We start from the raw sequence: 20,117 nt of genomic DNA, 5'->3' as shown, positions 1-20,117 counted from the left end.
AAATATTGAATTTCAACATCTCATTATAATGGAAGTTAAACTTAAAGCTCCATCGTACAGCAGAGTGGCCATGTGGTGCGTCATTCTCTCCAGGATGCGCTGCAGGGAAAATAAACATTTAATCATGAATGCTCATTATGTATTTGTAGCCTACTTATCATTTGGAGCTAATACATTACAGAGCTAATAAATTACAGCTAATATAGACACGTACAGCATGTTTTGCCTTTATTATAAGCCCTATATAAGGCTTTTAATTTTTTGCGGCTCCAGACAGATTCGTTTCTTGTTTGTTTTTTTGGTCCAATATGGCTCTTCCAACATTTTGGGTTGCCGACCCTTGATCTAGAATTTCCATTCGTTGTTTTTCTTTTCATTTTATTTTGAAAAGAGCGGAAGTGGGCGTGTTCTCCCTCGTTAGCATCGTAGCAGATTTGTGGTTAGCCTGGCAGACCGTACCTTGTTTTCCTGAGAGCCGCCCGGGGTTCTCGCTCATCTTTGCTGAACTCCGCCACTGCAAAAATCGGTCATTACGGCGGCAGCCAGGGCAAAGAAGAGGTTACAGGTTTGTTTTTCTTAATATCGATTACATCTGAAAGCTTATGCACCCAGCTACATCTTCACGTTTGTATCTGTCAGCCATGTTACTGTATATCAATCAATGATGCAGCTAGCCACGGTAACCGTGTTTATTTTTAGCAGCTAACCCTCGCTGACTGCAGTCTAATGTAAGCGATGTCGGCACCGTGCATTTATTGGAGTCTAACATGATTGACGATACAGGGATTGCACGAATATCGTTGATGGCACCTGTGCGCAAGCGAATACACTCGATCCAGTCTGTTCATGTTTTTAGTCGGTTAGCTCGGCTACTAGCTGTTGCTGATTTAAAGCTAAGTGTAGTGCTACCGACTTTTCCAAATGACAGTGTAATCAATTCCAGTCCCCAGACAACAAGCAAACCCCCGCATAGCTATTTGCGGCACATTAGTAAACCAAATGAACCTTTAATGTTATTTGTTAAGTTCGAGCCGCGCCAGTGCTGAAGCAAGACAATCCTGCCTTAATTGTGACTTAACCACAAGTTTTACGACGTGAACTGTGCATGCATGTTTGTCTTCCTGTTTTCAGATGGACCAGCCAGACCAATCCTATATGTTTGCTAGTCTAAAACGGCCTCATTCGGAACAGCTGCTGCAAGGTCTCCAGCTCCTGCGGCAGGACCATGAACTATGTGACATTGTCCTACGTGTGGGTGATGCCAAGATCCATGCCCATAAAGTAGTACTGGCCAGCATCAGTCCCTACTTCAAGGCCATGTTCACTGGTAACATGTCAGAAAAAGAGACCTCAGAGGTGGAATTCCAGTGCATCGACGAGACTGCTTTGCAGGTATGCCGAAACTTGCTTTGTTATCCACTTGTGATATTGTATTTGTTAATGTGGTGCCGTGTGTTATTTCAGGCCATCGTTGAGTATGCCTACACTGGAACAGTGCTGATCACGCAGGAAACTGTGGAATCCTTGCTACCAGCTGCCAACTTACTCCAGGTTAAGCTTGTACTTAAGGAGTGTTGCTCCTTTTTGGAGAGCCAGCTGGATGCGGGAAACTGTATAGGCATTTCACGCTTTGCAGAGACCTATGGCTGTCACGACTTGTGCCTGGCTGCATCTAAATTCATTTGTGAGAACTTTGAGGAGGTTTGTCAGACAGAAGATTTTTTTGAACTGACAAGGGCTGAGTTGGATGAAATTGTGTCCAATGACTGCCTTAAGGTTGTTACAGAGGAAACTGTCTTCTACGCCCTGGAGTCGTGGATCAAATATGATGTAACTGAGAGACAGCAACATCTAGCTCAGCTGCTGCACTGTGTTCGCCTTCCACTTCTCAGCGTCAAATTTCTCACCCGCCTATATGAAGCCAACCACCTTATAAGGGATGACCATGCATGCAAGCATCTGCTCAACGAGGCCCTTAAATATCATTTTATGCCCGAGCACCGGCTTTCCTATCAGACTGTATTGTCAGCTCAGCCCAGGTGTGCTCCGAAGGTGCTGCTTGCAATAGGAGGCAAAGCTGGACTCTTTGCAACGCTGGAAAGGTAATAATGAAATAAGTCTTAAAAACTTTGAGTGGTGTCTCACAGGAAGCTATTCCTGCTATTGACTACTTCTGTATTTTTTTTAATATTTTGTCTTTATAAAATAAGTGATTATGTGTTTTTGTTGTTTTTCTACAGCATGGAAATGTATTTCCCTCAGACAGATTCATGGATAGGACTGGCGCCCCTAAGTGTACCTCGATATGAGTTTGGTGTAGCAGTGTTGGACCAGAAGGTGTACGTGGTGGGAGGTATTGCCACGCACCTGAGACAGGGCATTAGCTATCGGAGACATGAGAGCACGGTAGAAAGCTGGGATCCAGAAAGCAACACTTGGACCTCAGTGGAGCGCATGGCTGAGTGCCGCAGTACCCTCGGGGTTGTCGTCCTCACCGGGGAGCTTTATGCCCTCGGTGGTTACGACGGCCAATATTACCTGCAGTCGGTGGAAAAATATGTCCCCAAGTTGAAAGAATGGCAACCCGTAGCACCAATGACGAAGTCCCGAAGCTGCTTTGCCACTGCTGTGCTGGACGGCATGGTGTATGCTATTGGAGGCTACGGCCCAGCCCACATGAACAGGTACTTTTTGGAGATAAATAATGTAAGAGAAAATAAATAATTTGAAAGGTAATAATCATAAAATGCTGTGTATAGTGGGAAGACTGTGCTCTAAAATGCTCGAGTGTTTTCCTTTGTAGCCCCATCGGCTCTTGTGGCACAGTAAGAGTGTCTAAGCATGAGAGAATTGGCAGATAGGTGGGCGATGTCTAGCTCTGCTGAGAAAATGGCCATTGTCCTGCTAATCAATAGAAGAGGATTCAAAACAATTTTCCTTGAGAGGATGGGTGCTGCTGGAAAAAACCTCTGGGTATCTAGAGAGCAATCTCACTGCTAGATGTTTCCTTGACTCCCAGATCCTCATGGGGAAAATGTGTTTGTATGTAGAACCTTTAGGAATTACTTTTCTTTTCTCCCCGATGGCTTATATAGCACACATACAGCAAAACAATCCATCTAATTATTCACTAACAAAACAATAAAGCAAAGCATCACAGATGAAGTATATATTTTACCTTTAAAGCACTTTTTAAAAATACAATATATTTATTTATATTTTGTTGTAAATATCTAGCACAAGAAGGAATTGTTATTTTATATAGTTTTGGAATAGGTAGTGTTTTTAGATTCACTCGTGATGTGTTTAGAACATCTGTGTCATCACACTTAAACTATATATTAAAGAGTAAAAGATGCAGTTTCTACTACCTACCTTCTCACTTATTTTGCCGTGTCAACAGTGTGGAGCGATACGACCCCGGCAAGGATGCCTGGGAAATGGTAGCCCCCATGGCAGATAAGAGGATCAACTTCGGTGTTGGTGTCATGCTCGGTTTCATTTTTGTTGTGGGAGGCCACAACGGAGTGTCACACCTGTCCAGCATCGAACGGTACGACCCACATCAGAACCAGTGGACCGCCTGTCGGCCGATGAACGAGCCACGCACCGGTGAGTTTATGTCACGCTCTTACCTAAATGTACGATACAATAGGGCCACTGTTTTCTGACTGACGTCATCTTGCAGGTGTGGGCTCTGCCATCGTGGATAACTACCTCTATGTGGTGGGCGGTCACTCTGGGTCATCTTACTTGAACACTGTTCAGCGCTACGACCCAATCTCAGACAGCTGGTCGGACTCCAGTGGCATGATGTACTGCCGCTGTAACTTTGGTCTGACGGCTCTTTGACCCATGGCCCTACCCGCAAGGACCCAATAAGAGACCTTTAGACACAAAGTTGTTTATTTTGCTTTTCTGCCACCCCCCCCCCCCCCACACACACACACACGCACACACACACACACACACAATCAGTCCTCCAGCTGTAGAGAAGTGCTGTACAACTGCAGCCCCAGAAGAGGCGTCTGCCGGGTTCAGTCTGATGAGCAACGATGATGATTGGGCAGCTGAAATGATTGCTGCTGGACCACAATAAGGACTCTGAGCCATTTCCCAGAGGATTGTGGAGGAACACTTTTCACTTTTCTTATTGTTAGTAGCTGCCCCCCCGACACTCACCATTAATTATATTTAACATTTAAATATTTAATTTTCCTGCTGCAACTGGAACCAAGGGTTCAGATTTTGTAGGACACAGCCGTTTCCTGTATTTGTATGGATATCTGGTTTTTAGCTGTGTCGCGAGGATGCTTGAGGGGTACGTGCATGTCAAATAGGCTTTTTTTTTTTTTTCCAAACATGTTTATGTGCAGAACTGAGCGACGCAGGAGCTCTGCACCAAAACCAGTGCTTCACAAAAATCTTCTAATCTTTCTATTTTCTTAAAAAGGGCTGCCTTTTTCTCCTGTAAATAGTCCAAATGAAATATAGAGATATCTAGATCCTCTAGTGCATTGCCTGTAAATGTTTTTTTCTGCACTGGAGAACGTGGATGTGTGTGTGTGTGTGTGTGTGTGTGTGTGCGTGCGCGCGTGTGTGTGTGCTGTTTGAGTCCAAGGGTCAGAGTAGCAGCGAATGATGAATGTTTGCCACTGGTCTTTGCGTCACCCTCAGAGCCATTTAAAAGAAAAAAAACAAGACATTTTGTTACATCATTGTCAGCTCATGCCTTTCTTAGTACTTTATACAGTAGCTGAAATCGGTTAAGGCCCTCTTTTTCATCCCTTCATCCATACACAACTGGTGCTATATTTAGGATTCAGGTGTTTGTGTGTGTTTTGCACAAGTTTGTCAATCTATTTTCACCATATGCTATTTTAGTCTGTCCCATGTTTTAGTGTGCATTTAAATGTGATAAAACGAATGGTCCCCAGCCATGCAATAAAAGTAGTAAAAGGGAAATTTGTGCATTTACAGCCACAAACTCCTGTCTGTAATTTAGCCAGTCGGAACTATGCTTTAAACACTAGTTTCTATGAATTCTTGTTAGTTATCCTGTTCCTTCGTTGTTCCCATGCCCTTCCTCAGCATGCGGCCACTCCAGGTTGTGAGTGGAACTTGCTCTGGCTGTGATTGCCAACTCGTCCTCAGAGTGACCTGTGTGGCCGAGATCTTGCTTATAGGCTCAGGTTTCAAGCAGTCTGTATGCAGCATTATGTTTAGTGCCATGTGGTGACGTGAATTGCATCAGTGCCCGCCACAGTTTAGGTCAATACGTCCCTCATCTGGCAAAATCCCAACATGTTTCTCTCCGGCCTTATCGCCGGTGCATCGGCACGGCTCTCTTCCATGTCACGTGGTACCTCGGCGGATGGTAAAACATCAAGGGCTGTACAGGTCCACTTGAGCCACGTTTGTCACCCAGTCCTTGTGTCCAGTATAAAACGTGCTCCCCTGGTTGTGACTGGCTCCACCCTGGCTGAAGGTGTTGCTCAAGGCTAGGCTGACAGGACGTGCAGACGTGTAAAGGTTAAAGAATAAATGCGGTGTGTGTGTGAGTTACTGTTGTCTGAATCTAGTTGCTTTGTGCACTTTTTTTGTTTGCACACGAGTGAAGACTTAAACCAACCTCTGCATTGCACTTACCAAACTCTTTGATACATATTGTAATTTGTACATATGTTTTAATTTAGTACTTTTGGCATTTAGATGATGCAATAATAACACTTCTGTTTCTTTCTGTGGATGATTATGTGTAGTGTTTGTATCTTTAAAAAGCCAAGGCATTTCCAATTGCTGTAACGGAACCCCATGTGGCATGTCTATTGATTCACTGTTAGCTGGTAATGTCAATGCCTAATGAAACACCCAAATGTTATTGATTTTTGCTCATTCTACCAGACATTTCCTGTCATCGTGTCGTAATGCATGCCACTTTTTTTTTTGTTCCCTGTGATGCAAACACTCTGCATCTAACGAAGTGCTTAGCTTTCAATTTCTGGCTTATTTGAAAGACTTATGCATTAGCAATTCAACGGCGTCTCCGCGGCCGTCATGTTACTTTAGAAAGATGCAAGTCACTTTTTATACGTAGAATTGTATGTACTGTTTGTATTTTCTATTGTTTTCTTTGCTAATTCCCTTTTCCATCCATCAGCCTCGGATGTCTGTCACTCCACAGCCACAGCACAAATCACGCAGGCGTAATTATGTGCTGTCATGATTCATTTGTCGTCGCTCTTCTGTACTGTTCGTGAATCCGAGACGCCATCTACTACTCGAATGCATTTTTGGAGTAATGCCGACGGAGAAATCTGCAAACGTGAATCTGCAAAAAGAAGGGATGGTAAAAGTCAAGTTTGTAGGCATCTTTGTTGCGACGTACCAATGTCACGTTTCTGCCGCCACTCTCACCAAAGTGCTCGTTCAGAGAAAGCAGATGGACGACTAAAGCCTAGTCCGAGGTGGACCGCCACGTGGTTCCTGAAAGAAAAGAAAAAAAACACTACAAAAAAACAGGTTAGCCAAATGACCACGCCCCTTCTTTTACATTACCTGTTGTATCTGAAGTTGGGTGAGAATCTTGATTTTTCTTTCCTCCCCATCCTGTGGATTAATGCTGAAGAAAAACCCTGTTTGTTTTGAAATGGTAGCAGTAGCATTTCACACTTCATGTTTTGATCTGATATATTTTGCATACATTTGTCACTTTGTGTGGTGCAGTTGTACCCAGATAAAAATAAATGCCTGCCTTACAAGGTCCTGTTTGTCTCTATGCGGCTGTTGTGTCATCTGTGTACACAGGATGTAACAGAACAAATCAACTATGACAGTTGTATGGCAAATGTATTTTATTTAAACATATAATGTTCAGAAAATTCTCCAGGCAGAGGCACTGTGTGATTGGAGTAATACTGATCAGTGGTCAGAACAAAGTAATTACATCTTGTTTAAGTGTGCTGAATCAGCATACTCAATTGCTTGTATTGAATAAGCATGAACATGGAGCCAGCCTAGTGTTGCGGCAGTCTGAAAGATACTGTTATTGATGGCTAATGTAGATCAATCTTCTGTCTATTAAGAGTCACTTGTTACCCTAGCACCAATTTACAAGGGTTAATATGTGTAAGTTCAAAGTACCGCTGCTTAACTTGATGGAAATGTATCCCAGCAATATATTTGTCAGCTTTAGATGCATATGGACATTGGGTAACTCATTTTATGCGTACAAACCCAGAACTATTATAGTCCGTTATATTCTTGGATTCCAAGGGTAGCTAAAATAGCATCATTTCACATTCCCGGATCTAAGTAAAACTCATGACAGCCGACATGATAAGGAACTCCTGGAATCAACGCGGGGTGGGGGACTCAAGGTCCTTGTTCCCAAGTATGACTCCTGCTTTAATTTGAGTCCACCTGTGACTAAAGGAGTTCACTTGTCTGAAGCACGGATGTAGACCAAAGAAGAGAGCAGGAGCAGATCAGGTGGCTTGTCCAAGAGAATTAAGTTGTTTCCTCTCAGGCCGTCATAGTGCATCCAGCAGCCATCGATCTGAAAGGCTGCAGAGTAGTGATGTTCCTCCTTGTTGAAGAGCGTGGCGCCCTCTAGTACATACCTGCAGAAATAATCAACATCCTTTCACAAAAGCCCAAGCACAAGGTGGATGCATTTAGGTCATGTATGATACAGCTCTTAAGAGAGCCCGGTAAAAACATCCCACACCTGTGCTGGCAGAGACCGAGATGGTACGGAACATAGGAGAGCTCCTCTGACTTCCACTGCTGCATGTTGAGGATCACGAAAGGTGGAGGTCCATGGCAGAAAACCCTCTGAGAGAACTCCCTCAGCCCATTACACCTGCACGTTGTGAGAAAAAACCCATTTAGGGATAAAAGAGAAACTGACTAAAATCAGAGAACTGAAGGACTTTTGGTGTCTCACCCAAGCTCTGAGCAGAGGAGGAGTTTGGTGCAGAAGAATTCATCCACGGCTGACTGGATTGGGTCTCTGTGAGGCAGCTCATGAGGAGGGCTGAAGGGAAAATAACAGTAAAATCACAATGTGAAAATAAAACCTGGCATAAAAGTTAGACTTGTTGCACTTAAATGTCACACTGCTGGTGTGTATTCTACCTAATGTTGATTGTGGTGTTTATATACTCCTGGAATCGGGAAGGACAGCTCCAATTGGTGCACAGGCTCTCCTGCACGGTGGACATGAGGTTCTCGAGGTTCTTGGTGAAGTTCTCGTGCTCGTTGCCGAAGAGGTCGATTTCCAGCGCTGCGTGGTGGATCTCAGAGTGGTACTGCTGTCTGGACATCCTGTCCAAGATCCACAGCATCTTCACTGTGGTGTAGTCACAGGAGTCCATCAGGTAGAGGAAATGCTCCACGAACGTCTTCCCCAGAAAGACAGCCAGCTCCCTGGGAAAGCTCTGGTTGTCTCGCAGAATCACATACAGGATCATGAGGAAGCCGTCAATGGTGCAGGTGTTCTTAAGGTTGATTTTGACGTACATAGGGATGCTTGATATAGCCTTTCGTCCTGCCTTAATAGTAAAAAAGCCTCCCCATGGAAGGACAGGCCTCCAAAATGAGCGATCCTCCTCGTCATAGTTGTTTATTGAAGCCCGAATTTCGTCAAAGAGCGTTTTAGACCTTAAGAGATAGCGTTAGACAGAGGTCAGTGGGCGGGGTTTGGACTGTTTTGACGATTTAGGAAACTACGAGGCTTTGCAAAACGCTTACAATAACAATCACCAGGGGATAATCTTCCGGTTAAAAAAAAGTTGCAACCTAAACGCTTGCCAACAATAGCACGATGAACCAGCATCTGCTCTCAACCCACCTTTCGTTGTGAAGATTGGTCGCAGTGTTGGAAATTAGCATTTGCAGATCCTCGGTGTCGCTCAAAACACAGAATCCACTCTCCATATCTCTTTGTATTCCCTCATGTCGATTGCGACTCGCAGCGGCCCATACATCCAAACACATCGAGACGCCTTTTTGTGTCAGAAAAAATAAACGCAACGTAAATGCAAAGAAATCCACAAACACGTCCCCGTTTCGTTATCAGACCGATGGTGAATCGGGTGCGTAAACACAGTGCTGCCCTCTGCTGGGACCAGACGCGGTCACGTTCGCTCGAGAACACGCCCACCACGGTCCAAACGAGCTCGTGGCTAATGGCATGCTAACAGGCTACACCTTCTTTGCTATTGGTTGTCACGCCAACTAGCGCGTCGCAGGACGCAATCTGATTGGCTGTCTGTGCTGACGCTTCGCTGATAGACCCGCCTTCTAATGACGTCACACACTGTAAACCTACGCTCCAGTACGTTCGACCGTATTCATGAATTTATTAAGTTAGATAATCAGCGTCTGCGCCGAGCTTTTGAGCGGAGCCTGCGCATAGAACTCTTTTTTTCGTCCTCCAAACTCACAGAACTTCTGCTCTTGCAGTGCGTGAGTGAAATCACAAGTGCACGGACGTTCAGGACCAAGTCATGTCGGCGCAAATCATAAGTGGTAAAGAAGTGTCAGCGTAAGTTGATGATTTCATCTAGTAACTTTATTTCATATTAGAACCGCTCCATATGTGCGCAAGCCCGGGGAACATGTGACTGTTTTTTTCTTTTGCTAACAACTCAGCTAACTAGCCATGTGTTCATTTCATGATGGTAAATATCCATATAAATCATGCCAGGAACAGTTGATGCAATGCTCCAACGTTTTGCATGCAGTGCAGATCTTGCCTATACTGCCAACATCAAAAGTTTTCCTAGAATTACAAAATTGATGTTAAATGTTAGATTTAAGCCCTTCAGTCAATAAAATAGATAAATAGCAGTGGTCTCATTCTTAAGTTGCTTGATAATTTTAGATGTTAACGAGCTGATTTATTTTGTGCATTTCATGAAAAGAACAGATGTTTGTTTGTGGTATTGTGTAAAAATTACGGGTGGTGCGATGTGATCTTTGCCCTGTTACTTCACTGACTTTAAATGTTAGACCTCGGTAACTGTCAGGCTGCAGTTTGTAACTGTAATTAGCAACATTGTACAACTAATTTGTTTGCTAATTAAATGAATTATGGCAGAGTCTTTTGTATTTTAAAAAAGTGGGCTAAAGGTATTTGATAATAAGCGTAAAAGTGCATGCAATTTGGTTGCATGTGCTAGTCACAGGACTTGCCATCCCGCTGCCTGTTAAGAGCTCCAGAGAACTAGTTAGTTCAATTTATTCAGCACTGACCGCCTGTAGAGGGCATGTTTGCACTTGCTTCAATGTGAGTCTTTGCATCTTGTCTCTTTAATCATTGAAAACTTGATTTTGCCATTGATTGCAGAGCAAGTGACCCTTGTGGACACACGATTATTGAGGAGCTTGTCTTTGTCCAGATAGATGATGCAATCAAAGGTCACCATTTTTGTGCACTGTATGTGTACCATTTCTTTATAAGATAATGGCTCTAGCTGGTCCATGACCTGGAATTAGGATGTTCATCCAGGTAAACTTCTTACAGTAGCAAATTACTGCGCACACAAACTCATAAGATTTGCATCACCTATTGTTTTCTCTGGTCGGAAGACATGTCCAATACTGCACAATCCATGCACAACTGAAATCATGAGACCGTTATTTAAGGGGTAAAAATGTCTGCATGACTGTTGCTTTTAGTGCAGGATTAATCAGTAGAACTAAGCAAAAGTTGAGTTCAGCAACCGTGTCACGCTGTTTTGGCAGGATTAGGATGATGACTGCATGATCTGTGAGCTGTCAGAGAGATAAGTGATTACTCCCACAGGCCAAATATTACACAAATAGAGATTTAAAAAATCAAAAGTGAGGAAGTCACTGTCCCATAAACTCCATCTTTGACGGAGTCACCTGTTCAGGTAAGGTTAATGGAGGTGGATCAGAAAATTGCTTTATACGGTGATAGCCATATCAATAAAAGTGAAGGCAATGGGCCTCTGGCTTATGTATCAGATGATCCTAGATGGTAATAAAGCTCTACCTCTTATTCTTTTATTCTCAGGCAGGTGAGGGAGTGTCTGAAGAAGGATGTGGAGCAGATGAAGCTTAAGGACCCCAACTTCAGTCCAGGCCTTGTGGTCTTGCAGGTGAGTATTTGGTGGATTTCTAATATTGTGAAAGCCCACCGCTGTATGCTGGATAAAGCAAATGTTCAGCTGGTCAACTAGGACATTGTGCAAAGTATATTGCCCCTCCCCTGTTTTGTAGAAGGGTTATTATAGTTTCCTTGCAGGTTGGAGACCGCGATGACTCAAATCTGTACATCAGTATGAAGTTAAAGGCAGCCAAAGAGGTGAAATTATGTATTAATTGTTTACATGCATTGTTTCCATTCCTTGGTCTAAATTTAGGATTGTTTGTTTCATTTTAATCTCATTTTACTCGTGCACAGATTGGAATTAACGCCACGCATATGAGACTTCCCAAGACTGCCACTGAGGATGAGGTGAAAGAGAAAGCAACTAATACAAAGCATACGTGACCTTTGACAGATGCAAAGACCCCTAAAGGCCGCCTGTGTCACTGTAGGTTCTTCACAGTATAAAAGAAGTGAATGAGAACTCGTCTGTTCACGGCCTCATCGTGCAGCTGCCTTTAGACTCTGTCCACAAGATAGACACAGAGAAAGTCACCAATGCTGTGGCCCCAGAGAAAGATGTAGATGGGTAATGAAGAGCAAATTAAAACACAGAGCGCTTGTTTTAAAGTGTTTGTGGCTGGTCATATCTAATATACTTGTTTTTTCTCCACGCATAGACTAACTAGCATAAATGCGGGGAAGCTGTCTCGTGGGGACTTGGGTGACTGCTTCATCCCCTGCACACCAAATGGCTGCATGGAACTGATCAAACAGACTGGTAAACAGCCATAACTGTTGGCGCCTTAAAAACACACTGGAATAAATTCAGCCAGAATTAACCATTTACCTTTATGGTCCTGCTACAGGTGTGTCTGTGGCCGGGAAGAGAGCTGTAGTGATTGGCCGCAGTAAGATTGTAGGCGCTCCGATGCATGACCTGCTGCTGTGGAGCCACGCCACCGTCACCACCTGCCACTCCAAAACGGCTGATCTCCCCGGAGAGGTACATCAGATAAATTTGCAGTATTATTTCAGGGCTACATTCCCATTTGGCCACAACACTGGATCCTACAATGTAAACAGTAATGTTGTTATGCAAATTTGCTTTAGGTCTGTCTATTTGTTGGTTTTTGGGGTGAAATTAACGCTCCACTATCTATAAACTGTGAAACCTAATCAAAATAAAACTTCTGAAAATTTTTACATAAGAATGCATTAAGACCTTGATTGAACCATCTTGACCTCCCTTATTTTAAAGTCGTAAAATCCTCTTTGCTTCCATCTAGTGGCGTGGGTAATAATTATAATATGTTTGCTGTCATGTCAGTTTTCAGTTTAATGAGGTGGTGCTGCTTTCTACTGCCTCAATAACCTAAAAACATCAAGCTAAACTGGGATAGGAAGAGGTTATATTCCTATTGGAGAGAAAAAAACTTGTGGTACAGATAAATTACTGCTGAGACACAATAGAAAATACTTTTTTCTTGTTTTATTTTATTTTAGTATAATTTACTGTATACATTGTTATTCAAATTCTGAGAGTGTACATGAAAAACAATTACCTCAGAAAACAATAAGCAGGGATGTCATGTACCAGGTTTTATAATGCGTGCTATTGTCCACCTGTATTTCCTGGCCAGGTGATATAATTCACCATAAACTGAAGCGATTTTACAAGTGCATGACAATAAATGTCAGATTTGAACTCGCTGTTGAACTGAAGTTACAATAAGCAGTTGTCTCATAATATCGTACTGACCTCGGCCTAAATTTTACATCGGCGACATTCATGAAACTCTCCTCATAAACTTTAGATATTCTCTATACGCCTTTGTTTTAACATCCTCTTGCTCTTGAATGAAGAGGTCATTGTGTCATTTTGTGCAGATAATGAATCAAATGGGGTCCAAAATGGTCACAACCTGAAATATATTTTTGTTGTATTCTGTCAACTCAAATTGACCTTTAAAACACGCAGGTGGGCAAAGCGGACGTCCTGGTTGTTGGCATTGGCAAAGCAGAGATGGTGAAAGGAGAGTGGATCAAGAAAGGAGCTGTGGTCATTGATTGTGGGATCAACCATATTCCAGGTAAGGCTTTTTATTCTGTTTCAGCTGTGAGACAAATGGAACCACAAGTACTTTGTGGACTTGACATTATGGTTTTCTCCCAGATGCTAGCAAGCCCAGCGGGAAGCGGGTGGTGGGTGATGTCCACTACGCCTCAGCCAAGGAGCAGGCTGGCTTCATTACTCCTGTACCCGGTGGTGTTGGACCCATGACCGTGGCCATGCTGATGGCTGTAAGACAACAGTAATCTCTGTGATATTCTTAAAGCTTCTAGTAATGCAACCATTGACATTTGAATGTCAATGACATTTTCATGTTAAACCTGCTGTATAAGAAATCATCTGCTATATGCATGTAGAACACGGTGTTGAGTGCCAAACGCTTCCTGGAGAGCCACCAACCAGGCAAATGGAACATTTCTTACTCAAATCTCAACCTTCAAAGACCTGTGCCAAGGTAGCTCCCTCACCGGTGCCCTTACTGACCTGCTGTGTTGTGTTGCTTTCCATGTATGAGCTGTATGTGTATGTTGTTGGCTCTGCTACGTTCCACCTTTGTCCTGATAAATGAATGTATTTTATTTCTGATCTCCTTTAACCACCTACAGTGACATAGTGATTTCCCGCTCCTGCGTGCCCAAGCCTATTGACCACTTAGCAAAAGAGGTGGGGCTGCTATCTGATGAAGTGGAGCTCTTCGGCACCACAAAGGCCAAAGTCCGGCTGAATATCGTGCAGCGCCTGCAGGCCCAACCAGATGGCAAATATGTGGTGGTCACAGGGTAAATCTGTCTGTACGCTGCATGTTTAAGTATCTTACTGACGTGTTACGCAGAATAAAACCATTTAATATTGTACACATGTGTTTTCTGCTGCCCCCACTATAATTCTGTGTTTACAGCATTACTCCCACACCTTTGGGTGAAGGAAAGAGCACCACCACCATCGGTCTGGTGCAGGCTATGGGAGCCCACATGAAACTGAATGTCTTTGCTTGTGTGCGACAGCCATCTCAGGGCCCCACCTTTGGCATTAAAGGTGAGTTACCAGGTCTCATTTTTGAGGTTTCATGGATTTAAGCTGCTCTAATTTAGATTTTATTTAACCAGCAATCATACGTGAACATGTAGTTCTGTCTTATGTCTGCAGGTGGCGCTGCAGGCGGTGGATATTCTCAAGTCATTCCTATGGAAGAGGTACAACGCTGATGCGTTAAGTTAGAAACTATATTGGCTTTATGAAAACCTTGCAGCTTAATTGATGTAAATGTCCATTTTAGTTCAACCTTCATCTCACTGGTGACATTCACGCCATCACAGCCGCCAACAATTTGGTGGCTGCAGCCATCGACGCTCGTATGTTCCACGAGTCCACGCAATCTGACAAGGTGGGGGCTTCGTTTTGTCGGCAACACTTGAATGGCTCTTGTGCCAGGCAGCTAATGGTTTTTATTCTTCTTAAGGCTCTGTATAATCGCCTGGTCCCACTCAGTGGAGGAGAAAGGAAGTTCTCCCCTATTCAGATCAACAGACTGAAGGTAGAACAATAAGACCTGTCATAAACTTTAAAAGCAGTTAACTGTATATTATATACTTATCTTTATATAGAAACTGGGTATTGAAAAGACTGACCCCTCCTCTCTGACTGAAGAAGAGGTCACTCGCTTTTCCCGTCTGGACATAGACCCAAGCTCTGTTACCTGGCAACGAGGTGAACATTTCAGATGTCTTTCAGTCCACAAGAATCTAAAATCAACAAGTCGGCTGTGAGTGTGTTTAACAGTACTTAAATCTCAAATGGGCCTCGTTTGTCAACTCAGTGTTGGACACGAACGATCGCTTCCTGAGGAAGATCACCATTGGCCAGTCTCCAACTGAAAAGGGTTACACTCGAGAGGTCAGCTTGGTTAACGTTCTACTCGTTGTTTTTAAGCAGATGTGAACTCACCCTCTTTGTCCAACAGGCCCAGTTTGACATCACAGTGGCCAGTGAAATCATGGCTGTGCTGGCACTGACCACCAGCCTGCAGGACATGCGTCAACGCCTGGCTAAGATGGTCGTAGCCACCAGCCGCAGCGGACAACCCATCACCACTGAGGACCTGGTCAGTGTTCTGCAGCTCCTTTATAATGGAACAGTTTCTGTCCACTTTATTGGCCCGACTGTTGTGCTGTCTCTCCTCGCAGGGTGTGAGCGGCGCCTTAACTGTGCTGATGAAAGACGCTATCAAGCCAAACCTGATGCAGACTTTGGAGGTGGGGGTGACAGACATCCTGAACATTCCACTTTGAATTTTGAGATTTTTCCATGTCCTGCATGATTTCTTTAAGGGGGATAAGTGCATTTTCTAATCTATAGACCGCCACTAGAGGGCGTAATTTAGTTTATTTCTATATAGTCCATAATAGTTTGTCTTTGAGACAGGCGATAGATGTTTATCAGCCCTGTTTCTTATTCTCTGTTCCCTTGCTGCTCTGCACCAGCTGGAAATATTGAGTTATTTTTCTGTATCCACAGGGAAATCCTGTGTTTGTTCATGCTGGCCCATTTGCCAACATCGCCCACGGCAACTCCTCCATCCTGGCTGACAAAATTGCTTTGAAGCTGGTCGGCCCAGAGGGTTATGTAGGTAAGGCGAGCTCCAGAGAGGCTCGGAAAAATGTTTACCTTAACATTGGCGCTGCAGCGCCGCTGGTGGTTAATAAATGAGCAGCACTCAATATTGTATTTGTCTGACAACCCCAGTGACCGAGGCAGGCTTCGGCGCCGACATCGGCATGGAAAAGTTCTTTAATATCAAGTGCCGATACTCGGGCCTGAGACCCCACGTGGTGGTGCTGGTGGCCACAGTCCGAGCTTTGAAGATGCACGGAGGAGGACCAACGGTGATTTGTTTTTTTTTCTCTTAATTGGATTTATTTTATGTTTTAATTTTGTGGGTTTAATTGTCAATAACTGCCTTTTCTGTTATTGTTTTGTTCAGGTGACCGCGGGAATGCCGCTGCCAAAAGAATACATTGATGAGGTAATGCGCGACCGCAGCCAATCAGAATGTTTTATCTGAACGATTAAAGCCACATTACTCTGTCTGGGGTGCTTTCACTGCCGTTTTTGCACATTTTTTTGCCCCTTCATAAAACTTTTCAGGCATTTCTATAAAACTATTGTTGCCTGTCCTTGCAGAACCTGGAGCTGCTGGAAAAAGGCTGCAGCAACATGAAGAAGCAGATCGAGAATGCGCAGCACTTCGGCGTGCCAGTGGTGGTGGCCGTGAATGCTTTTAAGTAATTGTCTCCGTCCCTCTATGACAGCGGGTCCCTCTGTGGTTGTTGTGTGGCTGTTACACTTTTACTCCTATTAAATACAGATTTGTCTTCTGGGATCTACAGTCGGTGGAATTGATATTTAAACTGGCAGCAATCCTGATGATTCCCAGGAAGTTTGATGCCTCTGACCAACACCGATGAGAGTCCAGAGATCTTTTGTCTGTTTATCTCTGATGCTGATTATGGTGTCCTCCTCAGGACTGACACGGAGGCTGAGCTGGATTTAGTATGCAGCGTCGCCAAAGCCGCAGGCGCCTTTGACGCTGTACGCTGCACCCACTGGGCCGAAGGTGGCGCTGGCGCTGTTGCCCTGGGCCAGGCTGTCCAGAGGGCCTCTGAGGCCCCCAGCAGCTTCAAATTCCTCTATGACCTGGAGGTGCGTTCCATCAGCTTTCCACGTGTCCTATTCATATTTCATTCAACATTTTAATTTTAGGGATATTTTTTAATTCTAACCACAACAAATGAACCAGATGACCAGAGAATGTGCAGATCTAGCTGGCAGCCACTCATGTCAACTGCTGAGCTACAGCTCTAAACAGTATGTATTCCTTTCTAGCTTCCTATTGCTGATAAGATTCGAACTATTGCTCGGAAAATCTACGGTGCCGATGACATCGAACTTCTCCCTGAGGCTCAACTCAAGGTGGAACTCTACACCAAACAGGTCGGCACCACTCAGAGTGGATCGTTTGCTTTCAGCTGTCCATTTCATGTATTTGTGTTTGCTGATTTGACAAGAAGTACCTGCAGCTCCTTAATGTCGCACCTTAACTCTGAGCTCAGGTGCCATAGATAGGTGCATTCTTACTGAGGAAAGAGGATCATAACGTTGCCAAAACAGTCGTAAACTGACGCTTTCAGAGATTTGGTGTGGACACAGAAAGTTTAACAGTTCTTTCCAGGTGAGGGCTGTGCGGGTGTCAAAACTGGAATGTTAGGGTAATGATTAGGGTTAGGCCTTTTGTGATGGTAACCAGACAGGGCAAATAAAGGCGTGACACAACCGTCAATACATTTTTCTCTTCTCTCTCTGTTCCCCTCAGGGTTTTGGGAACCTTCCTGTCTGCATGGCCAAGACTCACCTATCTCTCTCTCATGAAGCAGACAAGAAGGGTGTGCCCACAGGTTTTGTCCTGCCAATCAGAGACATCCGTGCCAGCGCAGGAGCTGGATTCCTCTTCCCACTGGTTGGCACTGTGAGTGAATGCTTAGAGTGAACAATGTCCTTTTTGTTCTGTGCTTCTAACACTACAAACAGGTTTATTTTTGAGAGGCATTAGGGAGTCACTCGAAGGGAATGGCTGTAAACAACCTCCCAAAAACTACACCCATGTTTTCTTTAAAAGAAAACAAACTGCATTCTTTACTTCACGTTAGATTTTCCACTTCATCAGGTGCCCTCTGTGTGGAAGGTCTACCTGCTTCTCACCAATGAATTCAATGCTCTCTCTCTTGGTGCTGATAGATGCCCACCATCCCTGGTCTGCCCACCAGACCATGTTTCTATGACATCGATCTGGACCCTGAGACGGAGCAGGTTAATGGGCTCTTCTGAAGCAGAACTCTGCACTTTAAAACGGTAATAAAGGTGCTAATAACAGGTTCAGCTGTTGTATACGTTGCTCTTATTGTTCTTGTGTTCGTGCTCTTTGTAGACGTGGTACCCCGGCCCCTCCCCTGAGCCTAACCCATCTTGACCCCGGTCTTCTGGTTATCGATGTTTACTCGCACATTTGTACAGGGTTTGACCCAAATATTGCCAATATGTGAATACCTAACTAGTTGAGTTCACTTCAGCCAGTTTGCAGAACCAGATCAGCTTGTTCATCATTTGATGTATTTGGCAGTTCATGAATGATGCCTTTGCACCAGGCTCCTTTTCCATTATTCTTTTTTTGTAAGTGATTTAATTAAAAAAAAAAGACTAATCACAGACTAATGTCTAGTACAAACTCATGTTTCTATCATTTTCTTTCCTTTAGTATTTTTGGTTTTAATTTTTCAATTCTAAACTACTGCTGTGAATCGGAGTCATTCTAAATGATCAAATAAAGTGTCATCTCTGACTTTTTACTTTATTTACTCTTTATTTGTTCTTGGCTAGTTGCAACGTTTGCTGATGCACTCGTGAAAGTAATGATTCAGTCATCGAAGGGCGCCCGTCAGCCCTCTGGTCCACGGAACGTGCACGCTTATCTGCTCAAACAAAAGCCGTCTTGTGAAGCGTGCGATCAGACGTTTGTCCCGTGCAAACGCAACTAAAAATGTCCCCATGATTGTGAGGCAGACTTGTTGCCTTATTTTAATTCTCTACTAATAATCTCCACCCAACACTGATCATTTTAAAAGTATTTTTTATTTTAGGCAGATGAACATTTCATTCTACAATCTTCATTGTACAGAATGACCATTCAAGGTTGGTTCCTTCCTAGTCGTCATCTTTGCATTTGCCACGTCCACGTCCACGACCACGGTCCCCATGTCCCCCACGCTCACCGCCGCGGTTGCCTCGGCCACCGTCTCCTCTCACGTCTTCACCCTTTTGAAAAAAAAACACAAGAATTGAGATATTTCATTCGAACAGAGAGATCACTGCTTTTAGTCCCTCCTACATGCTGAAAAGTGTACTTTAAAAAAAAAAATCCTACCTTGTCTGAATCGTCATTGTCATCGCCTTCTGGACGCTTGTCCTTGCCACGCTAAAAGAGAGGACAAGCATCGAAATTTCACATTTAATGTTATTTATTCAGAACTCGAAAGTGATGCATTCATGCAGACGACTCACAGATTTGTCTTCCTTTTCTCCTGCAACAAAGAGAAAATAAATTGGTCAAAACTCAGCAATCTAACACAAATCTGCCCTCAGTTTATCAGTTTATACCAACAAGCAAGATTTGATCCACTCTCAGTAATCTCACGCTTACAGAGTCAAACAGTTGGATATATATGAGCAATATATTTAGATATACCAGCTTTAAATAAACAAAGAATAAACAGGGGCATGATGGCACCTTGTGCAAATCATCCACATTCTAAATTTTACTTTAATTCACTCTGAGACTTGGAACATCTTATTGGAAACAGAAGAGCAACAAAATAATTTTTAACTAGATTTCTCAAACTTTAAAACTTAAACTTACTGTCACTCATGGTGATTGTCTTCCTGTAACAAGAAAAAGAAACAAATGATAAACAAACAAATGACAGGATTTGTTAGAGTCAGGCACAAACAAACACAACATACCTGCTCAGGTGTTGGGCTGTCCTGTCCTGTGTCCTGTCTGTGTGGTCTGTATTTATAAGGTTGCAGGAAGGTGAGGATCCGAGGCGTGTTAGCCTCAGAAGTATTCGGATAATTGCAGCAGAGAAAAGATGAAGGTGTGGCCGGTCTGTCAACGTTCTTTTAATCTCAGGTTGGTTAAAAATACAGGAACCACCTGAAAGGACCTCTCGTCCTCAGAGTAAGGTGGAACAAACATGCTGTCAGGTGTTTCTCACATTCTTCACAGGTGGCAGAACTTGAATGGGGTGTAGAAATCAGTGGGCGCTCGCACTCGACCACATGCACAAACTGGGATGGCCTGGGTGAATGAAC

At 43.7% G+C, this 20,117-nt stretch overlaps 3 protein-coding genes and 1 long non-coding RNA gene across 4 annotated transcripts; 2 read left to right on the top strand and 2 right to left on the bottom strand.

Annotated features, from left to right (window-relative positions):
• Positions 1-412: 412 nt before the first annotated feature.
• On the top strand, positions 413-6,778 carry LOC130513291 (kelch-like protein 28). The gene is made up of 6 exons (XM_057012011.1): positions 413-565; positions 1,132-1,392; positions 1,465-2,102; positions 2,241-2,684; positions 3,404-3,612; positions 3,689-6,778. Exons 2-6 carry the CDS (start codon positions 1,132-1,134, stop codon positions 3,850-3,852), a joined length of 1,716 nt encoding a protein of 571 aa, XP_056867991.1. The 5' UTR covers positions 413-565; the 3' UTR covers positions 3,853-6,778.
• A 58-nt stretch (positions 6,779-6,836) lies between these two features.
• On the bottom strand, positions 6,837-9,136 carry c16h14orf28 (chromosome 16 C14orf28 homolog). The gene is made up of 5 exons (XM_057012016.1): positions 8,855-9,136; positions 8,140-8,664; positions 7,949-8,038; positions 7,730-7,864; positions 6,837-7,622 (listed from the first exon to the last, which is right to left on the bottom strand). Exons 1-5 carry the CDS (start codon positions 8,998-9,000, stop codon positions 7,439-7,441), a joined length of 1,080 nt encoding a protein of 359 aa, XP_056867996.1. The 5' UTR covers positions 9,001-9,136; the 3' UTR covers positions 6,837-7,438.
• A 226-nt stretch (positions 9,137-9,362) lies between these two features.
• Positions 9,363-18,588, top strand: mthfd1b (methylenetetrahydrofolate dehydrogenase (NADP+ dependent) 1b). The gene is made up of 28 exons (XM_057012010.1): positions 9,363-9,550; positions 11,048-11,132; positions 11,279-11,338; positions 11,438-11,491; positions 11,575-11,711; positions 11,803-11,903; positions 11,992-12,128; positions 13,104-13,215; positions 13,299-13,426; positions 13,553-13,650; positions 13,802-13,975; positions 14,095-14,231; positions 14,343-14,389; positions 14,473-14,580; positions 14,656-14,730; positions 14,801-14,903; positions 15,013-15,089; positions 15,157-15,297; positions 15,380-15,448; positions 15,711-15,822; positions 15,939-16,078; positions 16,177-16,218; positions 16,377-16,477; positions 16,718-16,895; positions 17,079-17,186; positions 17,566-17,718; positions 17,988-18,101; positions 18,178-18,588. Exons 1-27 carry the CDS (start codon positions 9,513-9,515, stop codon positions 18,075-18,077), a joined length of 2,805 nt encoding a protein of 934 aa, XP_056867990.1. The 5' UTR covers positions 9,363-9,512; the 3' UTR covers positions 18,078-18,101; positions 18,178-18,588.
• A 271-nt stretch (positions 18,589-18,859) lies between these two features.
• LOC130513296 (uncharacterized) lies at positions 18,860-20,042 on the bottom strand. Its single transcript, XR_008946670.1, has 5 exons — positions 19,767-20,042; positions 19,663-19,685; positions 19,308-19,327; positions 19,171-19,221; positions 18,860-19,061 (listed from the first exon to the last, which is right to left on the bottom strand). It is a non-coding gene; the product is annotated as an uncharacterized LOC130513296 (long non-coding RNA).
• Between the last annotated feature and the right edge of the window lie 75 nt (positions 20,043-20,117).

This window comes from Takifugu flavidus, chromosome 16 (assembly GCF_003711565.1).
Source record: "Takifugu flavidus isolate HTHZ2018 chromosome 16, ASM371156v2, whole genome shotgun sequence".
NCBI classification, from domain to species: Eukaryota; Metazoa; Chordata; class Actinopteri; order Tetraodontiformes; family Tetraodontidae; genus Takifugu; species Takifugu flavidus.
Note: the sequence above shows the minus strand (reverse complement) of the source record. Positions and strands in the feature narration are given on the sequence as shown.

Bases quoted from the DNA above. Each gene is read 5' to 3' on its own strand.
- LOC130513291 (XM_057012011.1), top strand. From the start codon at position 1,132: ATGGACCAGCCAGACCAATCCTATATGTTTGCTAGTCTAAAACGGCCT. The intron at 2,685-3,403 runs GTACTTTTTGGA...CCGTGTCAACAG, and splicing joins GGCCCAGCCCACATGAACAG to TGTGGAGCGATACGACCCCG. The intron at 3,613-3,688 runs GTGAGTTTATGT...GTCATCTTGCAG, and splicing joins GATGAACGAGCCACGCACCG to GTGTGGGCTCTGCCATCGTG.
- c16h14orf28 (XM_057012016.1), bottom strand. From the start codon at position 9,000: ATGTGTTTGGATGTATGGGCCGCTGCGAGTCGCAATCGACATGAGGGA. The intron at 8,665-8,854 runs GTGGGTTGAGAG...CTATCTCTTAAG, and splicing joins ACCAATCTTCACAACGAAAG to GTCTAAAACGCTCTTTGACG. The intron at 8,039-8,139 runs GTAGAATACACA...TTTTCCCTTCAG, and splicing joins AACACCACAATCAACATTAG to CCCTCCTCATGAGCTGCCTC.
- mthfd1b (XM_057012010.1), top strand. From the start codon at position 9,513: ATGTCGGCGCAAATCATAAGTGGTAAAGAAGTGTCAGC. The intron at 14,904-15,012 runs GTGAACATTTCA...TTGTCAACTCAG, and splicing joins CTCTGTTACCTGGCAACGAG to TGTTGGACACGAACGATCGC. The intron at 15,298-15,379 runs GTCAGTGTTCTG...CTCTCCTCGCAG, and splicing joins CCATCACCACTGAGGACCTG to GGTGTGAGCGGCGCCTTAAC.